Consider the following 10,720-nt stretch of genomic DNA (forward strand, 5'->3'; position numbering starts at 1 on the left):
TTTTTTTTTTTTTTTTTTTTTTTTTTTTTTTTTTTTTTTTTTTTTTTTTTTTTTTTTTTTGACAAACTTTGATATTCGGTGGTGGGTTGAGGAGAGAGAATCCGGTTGAGATGAGAGATGGGTAAGTTTTTTTTAAGTAATCTTTTTTAGTTATTTATTTATTGGTTATTATTATTATTATTCTTATTTTGACGTTTTTTTAATAATTATTTTTATTTGTTTATTTATTTTTATTTTTATTTTTGGATTATTACAATAAAAGTGAATTAGCTTAATTTCTTTTCAGATTCAGTTAGATTGAATTTTTATTTTATTTATTTTTTTGTTAGGTAACTCGACCAATTCAGAAGTAGAGTTACGATCCTACCTCATTTAAAAATATTTGACGTTTGTGAAAAATATTAGTGATGCATTTTGACTTAGGTCACTAACCTAACAAACCCGAAAATTTGAGTTGGTCAAAAAACTCTATACAGTCTAATTGAATCGAACTCAACTTAACCCGTATACATTTTTAATATCCAAACAAAAGTTGTCGTAAGGCATATTAATTTGTTTTTTTATGTCTAATATGATCCATCATCATATTTAATACATATTTTAAAACTTTATACACAAAATATATATAGTTTTAGATCTTAATTTTATTTTTAAATTTTTTTAATTAAACCATTAAAGTAATAATATATTAAAAAAAAAATTGAATGGTGCCATGGACAACACGTTGAATATTTATTTATTTAATGAAGAAAAATCCATTAAAAAAAACCGGGAAGAGAATAATTAATTAAAATAAATAAAATATGGAATTTAGAATCATTTTCCAAAGTTGAGAATAATAGATGTACCTAAGTCATTGGACATGATGTAAAAGAATATATCTTATTCTATATTTTTATATCACTGTTGGCTTTGACGCCGCAGGGGCAGTCGTCATGGCTGCCATATGCAGAGCCGATTGATTATTCTTCGGCTCCACCATTTTGACCTCCAAATCATCCTTCGCCATACTCTGTACATACAACCTCACTTTTTCCAAACATAGCCTCTTTCATTTTCTTCCCAATTTTCCCTTCATCCTTCATCCTTCATCCTTCACAAAAACCCTAATCTTAGGATCTTCATCAGCATCCCTCTTCGAAAATATACAGAATCTCAATAAGCCCATCTACCTTCTACAGAGATTTACCTTTGGAATCTGGGCGCCGCACTGGCATCTTCGCCAACCAAGTTTCCGCCGCCCTTCTCGCCAAAATTGGCTCCTTCGCCCCAATGTGGCGACTCTTCCGGCTTCAACATTGTCTTTGTCCCTTGCTCTAGGTTTCCCCTTCTACTTCTTGGGGTTAGACATATTCTCACCAGAGCCAAGTCAGCATCGTCGCTAAGCGACAATCCCTCTTCATGGGTTAGACATATTCTCTCTGCAGTTTTCGATGGCGAAGAAAGTGTTTCTCTACGCCTCTTCTGAACCAGGTTGTTAACATCTTCACGAAAAGTGTTTTTCAACCTCTTTGAATTTTTCAGATTCAAGCTTCACGTTCGTTTAAATCCGACGCTTAGCTTGCGGTGGGGTGTTAAGGATATTTAGTAATAAATTATAGTTTACCATATATATTATATTTGATATTTTATTATAAGGCAAATATCTAACATTTGCCTTATTACTATAGGTATCTTTCCATTTATTGTTATTTCCATATCCTTGTAATTTATTTGATTATAAATAAGATAACTTTCACACCATTTAGGTGTGGTGGATTAATCAAACATTCACATATAATTTACTTCAATAATATAGTATTTTTTTTATTACATAAACTAATTATTATTAAATAATAATAATCATTGCTTTTGTTTTTCTTTAAGAAAGGGGCTCTAATGCAATGACATGCAAATGCATACATGAAACCTATCGTAACCGTCTATTTTCCTATGGTAGCTATTTTAACGAGCAATTTGAATGTGTAATTAATTTCCTACACACAGCTCATACGTGCGAGTAGAACCCACAAGTCGGTTTACACACTTCTTGGGCCCCTTTCTGGTCGGGCGAGCATTCTCTAGGAGCTGTTGATGTTAGACACCCATTAGGAGTAGAGACCATCAGGGCAACACTATGTCAAACATAATGATCACTCCCCTGTTTAGTAGCGTACGCGTTCGTACTATCATGAAGGAATAGAGGTATCTCTCGATGCATGAGCACACAATAATGCATGAGATTTCTTAATACAACCCCGCTTGCATCTATATCATAACATTTTTTGTATCATTTATCAAAACTTTGGTGCGTATGCTGGAGTTGTATTTCATGCTCATATCATTCTTATAACATATAAGACATATCATAACTTTATTTATATGGTGCATATTTTATATCAGACACGTAATACATTTTATATAAATATATCGAGAAAGAGAACAAAGCGAGAGTGCGAGAGATAAAGAGAAAGAGGGGGGAATCGGAGAAGACGATGGAACCGAAGAAAGTGGCGATCATCGGAGCCGGAGTAAGCGGACTAGTGGCCTGCAAATTCACTCTATCCAAAGGATTCATTCCGATCGTCTTCGAGGCGAGAGGCGCCATTGGCGGTGTTTGGACCGAAACGCTGCAAACGCCACGAGAGATCTACCAGTTCTCCGATTTCCCGTGGCCGAAATCGGTGACCGAAGAATTTCCGAAGTACAATCAAGTTCTCGATTACATCAAATCTTACGCCGATCATTTCGGATTGATGAAGCACATCAGATTGAACACCAGAGTCCTGAGTATCGACTATGAAGGCTGCTCCGATGAGGAACTTGAAGGTTCGACTCTTTGGGGTGGCTCCGGCGAGGCTTTCGGTGAACGCCGTAAATGGAGGCTCAATGTCGTTGATGCTCAGACCAATGATCCACCCCAGGTGAGTTTATCATTTTCATTTTTCCATTTTTTTTGAACTTTTAATTTTATATTTTATAACATATAAACTTGTCCAATTTTTTTTTTTTTTTTAAATTCGAGAAAGTAATTAATTTTTTATTTTTATTTAATTAAATTATCAAATCTCCAAAAAAAAAATTAAAAATTAAAAATATTATTATATTATCCATTTAAATACCCTTTTAATTTAATCATCTAAGTTGAAGATCTATTATTAAAATTTAACTTTTATAATATAAAATACCTTTAAATTATTTATTATTCTTTTTTATTCTAGAATATAACATCGAGAATGATATAACGAATAATTATTTATTCTATGATATGAATTTATTATTAATTTCTCCGAATATTTTATGAAATTAAGTATAATAAAGTTAGATATATTATTATTATTATTTTTTTTTTTTTTAAACGTAAAATGTTGGAATAAAGAGGAGAGAATGGACGCAAGATTCTTTGGTAGAAAATGGTAAAAACCAAAGGAATAATATAACGTTCATATATTCCTAATTTGGCAAGAGAATAATTTTATTTGAAAAAAAAAATGGACAAAATTATTTGTTATCTATAATATAAAATCTAATATAATAATAAGAAGAATAAACCCGAGCTAGTTTAAATATACGTCTTTGACCAAACAACGTCATACTTTTGAATTAGGGCAAGATATTGATAAATTAAATTATATTCAAAGCTTAACTATAGATATCCTTTTACCCGTCCCAAATGAGGAGACGATTCTGCGTTTAAATGGTGCATAGGGAAGGGAGTGAGAAACATTTCTTTTTTTATTAGATAAATGGAACCCGAGATGGGACTATATTTCCTGTCCATATATATATATTTTACCTTATTATAAATATATTCTAATGATAATTTATGGTTTTTAATTGTTATTAATTATTATGTTATAATATTAAAATTTAAATTTTTAAAATTAGGTTAGGAATTATTATTTGGTTAAGAAATATATGGATAAAAAAATATATATTAAAAAGGTATATAATATATATATATATATATATATATATATATATATATACTGCTAAGGACAAGGGCGTGGGGATTCGCAGGAGACTGTGGTGGACTTTGTTATACTCTGCGTTGGAAGATTCAGCGACATTCCGAACATCCCTGAATTCCCTCCTAATGGCGGCCCTGAAGCTTTCAAATCCGGCAAAGTTCTTCACTCTCTCCAGTATTCCGCCATGGATTTCGACACTGCTTCCAACCTCATCAAGGACAAGCAAGTCATCGTCGTCGGTCTCCATAAGACAGCTCTTGATCTCGCCATGGAATGCGCCAACGCCAATGGTGATTTTCCCGCGATTTCTCTTTTTTCTCTCTCTCTTTCTCAGTTCCTTATTCTTCTTTTTCTCCGATTTGTAGGTCCGAAGAATCCCTGTACTGTTCTCTATAGAAACGCGCACTGGAACATTCCTGATCGTCATCCATGGGGAATCCCTTTGTCTTTTCTCTATATGAATCGATTTGCCGAGCTTCTCATTCACAAGCCTGGCGAGAGCTTTCTCCTCTATCTCCTCGCGATTATTCTTTCCCCAATTGTAATCATCGCCTCTCTCTCTCTCTATGTTTTTGTCTGTTTTGAATCTCTAGGGGTTTTATTGTGGTTTTTTTTTTTGTAGAGATGGTTGTTCGCGAAGATTGTGGAAACCTACGTAACGAGGAAGCTCGGAATGGCCAAATACGGGATGGTTCCAACCCACGGCTTTCTGCAAGACATCAGTTCATGTTTAATTGCAATCGTGCCTGAGAAATTCTACGAAAAAGTGGACGAAGGAAGCATTATATTGAAGAAATCACAGAGTTTCTGGTTCTGTGAAGACGGTATTATGATTAAAGGAGAAACCAAACCGATTCGCTCAGATTTGGTCATTTTGGCTACTGGATTTAGAGGTGATCAAAAGCTCAAACAAATCTTTACTTCCGCTACTTTTCGGGATTGCATGACATTTAAGGATTCAGTGATTCCCTTGTACAGGTTAGTCTTTCGTTTGAATCTATATCCCTGTTTCACCCCCTTCAACTTTTGAATTGCTATGACATTATCTTGAATTGTTTAGTTACTTAAAGCTGGTGAAAGATGAAACTAGTATGCTATTTGAGATATTGCACTTATATCAGACTAGAATATTGGTAGGAATTCATCTCATATAATTGTAGTCTAAGGTGGAACATCTGCAATGACCCAAGTAAAAATGACCTTCTTTAACCAAATCCACGCTAGTCTAGTAGAGTTGTCGAAAAAATTATTCAATGTAGCTGCCTCTTGATACGAGTTAAATGTAGATTCGAAATCAAGTATTTGAAATATTTACTTGCAAGTTCTCTCGCATATATATAATAGTACGTAATTTATGAGATCCCATATCGGTTGGGGAAGAGAAGGAAACATTCTTTACAAGGGTGTGGAAAACTCTTCAACCTTGAGGGAAAGTCCAAAAGGGAAAACTAGAGAAGGAAAGTCCAAAGAGGACAATATCTACTAGCAGTGGGCTTGAGTGACTCTCTCCAATCATTTCTCCAGATGGGTAGCAAAGAGACTGAAAACATGTGTGGCCTATTGAAACTTTGATTCTTATTCCTTCATATTGGATTTCTATCAGGTTCTCAGTTGTTGTAATAGGATTCTTTGAGTGTCTAGAGGAAGTTTATGGGGCTATTAACGTGGATTACTTAATGACAATGTGCTACGTTTCCTTCACGTATTAGAATTAGTAAAAAGAAAGTGTATCTATATTGCCTTCTACTGTGGCTTTACAATGAGGTATTGGTTGAGAACTGCACATGTTCTTGCGCTTGATGAGTTTATCATTCGCTTCAATTAAAATCTGATCGATGTTTGCATTTCATGTCATTCTCTGTTAGGAATACAGAATCTTAGTGATCACATGTTTATGTCACATTTGATCAGGCATTGCATTCATCCCAGAATCCCACAGCTAGCTGTGATTGGGTTTACAGAAAGCCCTTCCAACTTGTTCGCCTCCGAGATGCGGTGCCGATGGGTGGCGGAGTTTCTGGACGGCACGTTCAAGCTACCAAGCATCAAGGAGATGGAGAAGGACATAGCCAAATGGGAGAAGAGCATGACGCGTTACTCAGGCCCTTTCTCCAAGCGAGCTTGCCTTGCCATTGTGAATATTTGGTACAATGATCAGCTCTGCAAGGACATGGGGTGGAACCCCATGAGGAAAAAGGGCTTTTTTGCTAACTTGTTTGTGCCTTATGGTCCTTCAGATTATGCCTCCCCTTGAAAATTAGGGGAAAAAAAAGGGCTTTTCAGCTTATCATATCCAATAAAAATTGCATTTCCATAGCCCCAAAAAGAAAGTAATGCAATTTGAACGAGTTGTTCATTGAATAAATTTCTTTCGTTACGATAAAATTTGAGTTGATTCAGGTTGTTGGGTTCAATGTACACGGCTATTTCCAATAGACTTATATACTAAGTCTTTTTTGTTGGTCTTAATGTAGTATATAACTAATCTATAATTTGTCCGTTGCCTCTATTTATGTTTACTATAAATGTTGGGCTTGTATGTAAGTTTCCCTCTCGATCAAATATGGACAATTCAGCTATCCTTTGAAGGGTGGTATGTACAATCCATTGAGGAGTTGGTGAAGATAGAATTGTGTTAATATTTAATTAACTCATTAAAAAAATTCATTAAAAAAAATATGGAATTTAGAATGGCATGAATCCATCCATTTGGGCCATTTTCTAAGCGAGAATAATGGATTTACTTAAGTAATTGGGTGCCAGACTGTGTATTAGCGAGGATGCTGGCCCTAGATTGTGAGATCACACGTCAGTTGTAGAGTAGAATAAAACATTCTTATTAAAGGTAAAAAAAACCCTCTCTAACATATGTGAGATTGTAGGTTCATAATTTCATTAACCCAACTCAAAATTTCGGAATATCTTATACATATTTATAGTATAATAAATCAGCACGGGAGATTTTGTCAATTACCGTTGAACTATGGTAACATCGACTAATTTAATAATAAAAGTTATCGGACCTTAGGTTTTGCAGGTGGCCATCTTGGTGGTCAGCCATGGGACCCCCTGCAAATATTTCAGACGGTGATGGGTGCTGCCATACATGAAAATGGATCGGGTTCCGATGAATTGGCATCGAGATTACAAGCCGCCATCACCAAGCCCATTCTCTTGCAGCACCGGAAATTTGCTCTGCTCACCGGAGAGCTTCGAGCTGTCGTTTGAATTCCGGCAACTCCTCACCGGACTTATTGAAGAAGATGACCTCAACAATCGTTTCTTCTTCTTTTTACTTTTGAATTAATGTTTTTAATATATAAATGTAATTATATTATTCCGACTATTTTAATTATTATATATATATATATATATATATATATATTAAATGAATTGAAATTATTAATTTTGAAATCTCAACAATTAAATAGAAATTCAATTCAAATTTTATAGACAAAATTATTAATTTAAAAAAATTAAGGATTAAATAAAAAAAATTAAATTAAAAATTCATAAAGACAAAAAAAAAAAAAGTAAAAATTAATAATAATAATAATAATAAAGCTTATTTTATTATTTTAAAATTTAAAATTATTTCATTTAACCTCGTAACCTTTTAGACTCCCGATTTTAATTTGTAAAATTTAATTTTCATAATTTTCAATTTATAACAACCTTTAAATATAAATTTTATAATGTAATAATTTAGTCAATATACTTAATTTAATTTAAAATTTTATATTTCTAGACAAGTAAAAAAGAAAATAATAATTAAAAAAAACACCAAACCAGAAAAATAAATGGTTGTATTGAGTTGAATGGTTAACTCTATTCAAGTTGATCGAGTCTCTAACTTAACCCATATACACCTCTATTATTGGAACAAAATATAAACCGCGAGACACATGAGGTGTAAGGCACGAGACACGTTAGTATTAATTTGTTTTTTTCTGTCATCATCATATTTAATACATTTTTAAAAACTTTATACAAATAATATACATATATGTATATATATATATAATATATAGTTTTAGATCTGAATTTTATATTTTAAAATTTTAAGATAAACCGCTAAAATAATAATAATAAAAAGATGGAAGGGTGGCATGGACAACACGTTGAGGAGGCTGGGTGGAAATACAATTGCGTGAATATTTAATTAATTAATTAATTAATTAATAAAGAAAAATCCATAAAAAAAACGCCAAGAGAATAATTAATTAAAATAAATAAAATATGGAATTTAGAATTGCGTGAATTCATCCATTTGTGACATTTTTCAAGTTGAGAATAATGGATTTACCTAAATAATTGGACATATGATATAAAGGAATAATGTACGTTACTCAATGAATATATCTTATTCTATATTGATATATTAAATAAATACATTTTAATTAATTAAAAAAATAATTACTACAATTTACCTCAATATTAGAGATTCGAATAGTAAAAATAAGATAAAATTAGGTCACCCATATACACGTGCATCCTTATCCCTCGTTCCATTGATTTCTCAACGTCATTACATGAACCGAGTAGAGAAGAAGGAACGAAGCTATAAGCACCCATATGTGGAAGACAATCGATCTAGTGGGTCACAATTGATTCAACACGTGTGCCCTAGTTCAAGCCCAGATTGGATCAGTTCTCCACTGTTCCATTAGATTGAAGCTTAAACTCGGCCAATTCGACCTAAGTTTGACCGCACCCACACGAGGAAGACAGTCGATCTAATGGGTCACAATTGATTCAACGTGTGTGGTCTAGTTCAAGCCCAGACTCGATCAGTTCTCCATTGTTCCATCAGATTGAAGCTTAAACTCGGTCAATTCGACCTAAGTTTGACCGCACCCACACGAGGAAGACAATTGATCTACTGGGCCACAATTGATTCAACGTGTGTGGTCTAGTTCAAGCCCAGACTCGATTGGTTCTCCACTATTCCATCAGATTGAAGCTTAGACTCGGTAAGTTCGACCAGTTCTTCATTATTTTGAATCGATTCTCCATGATTCAGAGAGATTTAAGTCCATCGTTCTATTCATTTTTTTTCCTTTAATTTCGACTAATTTAGCACGTTTTTTTTACGTTTAGTCGGTTCAAGTAAATTTATTATTAGGTGTCAGACAAGTTATATAATATAGTTTTGAATCATATAATAATAATAATATAATCAATAATGTAATCAGTGCATTGGAATGATTCGATACCCTAAGGTGACCTTTAATTGAAAACGGCCAAAAGGACACCGTATCAGTCACGTGATTCCCGCAATCCCAAATATTTTCTTTGTCTCATTATATTTATCTTTTCTTTTATAATTACATTTTAAATGTAAGTTTTCTTTTCCTCTCACCACATCATTCATTTTCCTTATTAAATTAATTTTATAATTATTTTGAATTTATGTTATTTTATTTTTTGCATCACCACCGAACGTCGCCCACTACCTTCACAGTGATCTATGTCGAAAGAAAATTCACCGATTACGTGTTTGAGTCAGAATATTTTATGCAGAGCACCAGATCGACCCATCGAATAAACAGATTATTAAACCTATTTAGACGAGCTAAAATGTAAAATACTCTTTTTCGAAGCACTAGAGATGAACGTTTTGAGAACGGAAACTAATCACTCGTTCACTCAAAAAATCTCTGGACAAGGAAAAAAAATTTGAGATGACTACGATCGAAGGAAAGTCAACAACATCCTACCGAGTGAGGTTAGATTACTACAAAACCGACAATTATTACTATAAATTAATAACTTTAAATTTGTATTAAAAATACTATATTCGATTGACTAATATCGACCAATGATAAATAGAGTGGTCATCAAATTGATCTGACCATGGTCCCTAAAGTCCTCGTCATATTGTGGTCACCAAAGTTAGTTGTTGATAGGTTGCTAACGAGGAAGTGGAGGGTAATTTGGTCCTTTTCATAAACCACGGGAATTTAGGAGATCGAAAAAAAAAAAAAAGTAAGATACGATAATATTATAATTAAAAATATATACTTTTTAAAAGTATTTAAATTATTCAAAACAGACATTTTTAATCTATAAAAGGAAGGTATATATTATTAATGACTTAACTTAAGTTTACTAATTAAATGATTCTTAACTATAATTTTCACACTATGTTTTAGTTTGTATTTTTTAAGGTTATTTTTTCGTCCGAAAATTAATTTTAAATTTAATTGAGACCGAGTTTCTATCGTCAGTTTTTACCATTAAATTATTATTTATGCGTGTATTTTATAATTTAAACTCACGAACATTTTACGACCAATAATATTTCTATAATATATAATACATATTAATTTAATTATCTGTTTTGTCATATTTTCTTTAAAATAATTATATAAATATCAAGTTACGACAAATGATATCATCGAATAATTTTTTTAAAAAAATTAAAATATTAATTTTATCGGTATATTTTTAAAATGAACATCTAAGTTAATTTATATACTATTAATAAATTTTAAAATTAGTTTATTACAGTTTATTAATAAAAAAAAAAGAAAAAAAAAAGTCTATATTCACCTTTGCAAATTAAGAATGATCAATTTTAAGTTTGATGGAATATATAAAAAAATAAATTTGAATATTTAAAGGTATAGGTAAATATATATATATATATTAAAAGAAATATTAAAATATCCAAATTTAGCAGGTTAAACTGTTTTTATTTTAATTTAAATGATTTAAGTTTAAATTTAAAAAAAAAAAAAAAAAAAAAAAAAAAAAAAAAAAAAAAA

General features: G+C 31.9%; 2 protein-coding genes across 2 annotated transcripts in view; both read left to right on the forward strand.

The window, feature by feature from the left end:
* LOC111451755 (probable flavin-containing monooxygenase 1) overlaps window positions 1–6,368 on the forward strand; it is a 15,956-nt gene extending 9,588 nt beyond the window's left edge. Inside the window, exons 2-6 of the mRNA XM_023092293.1 lie at window positions 2,456–2,903; window positions 4,000–4,240; window positions 4,316–4,491; window positions 4,573–4,928; window positions 5,862–6,368. Coding sequence (XP_022948061.1) covers window positions 2,475–2,903; window positions 4,000–4,240; window positions 4,316–4,491; window positions 4,573–4,928; window positions 5,862–6,204 — 1,545 coding nt within the window. The 5' untranslated portion in view covers window positions 2,456–2,474 and the 3' untranslated portion in view covers window positions 6,205–6,368. The remainder of the gene's footprint in view (window positions 1–2,455; window positions 2,904–3,999; window positions 4,241–4,315; window positions 4,492–4,572; window positions 4,929–5,861) is intronic.
* LOC111451758 overlaps window positions 1–7,274 on the forward strand; it is a 13,088-nt gene extending 5,814 nt beyond the window's left edge. The window contains exon 6 of the mRNA XM_023092297.1: window positions 6,988–7,274. Coding sequence (XP_022948065.1) covers window positions 6,988–7,060 — 73 coding nt within the window. The 3' untranslated portion in view covers window positions 7,061–7,274. The remainder of the gene's footprint in view (window positions 1–6,987) is intronic.
* Window positions 7,275–10,720: the final 3,446 nt, after the last annotated feature.

This window comes from Cucurbita moschata, unplaced genomic scaffold, assembly GCF_002738365.1.
Source record: "Cucurbita moschata cultivar Rifu unplaced genomic scaffold, Cmos_1.0 Cmo_Scf00013, whole genome shotgun sequence".
NCBI lineage: Eukaryota > Viridiplantae > Streptophyta > Magnoliopsida > Cucurbitales > Cucurbitaceae > Cucurbita > Cucurbita moschata.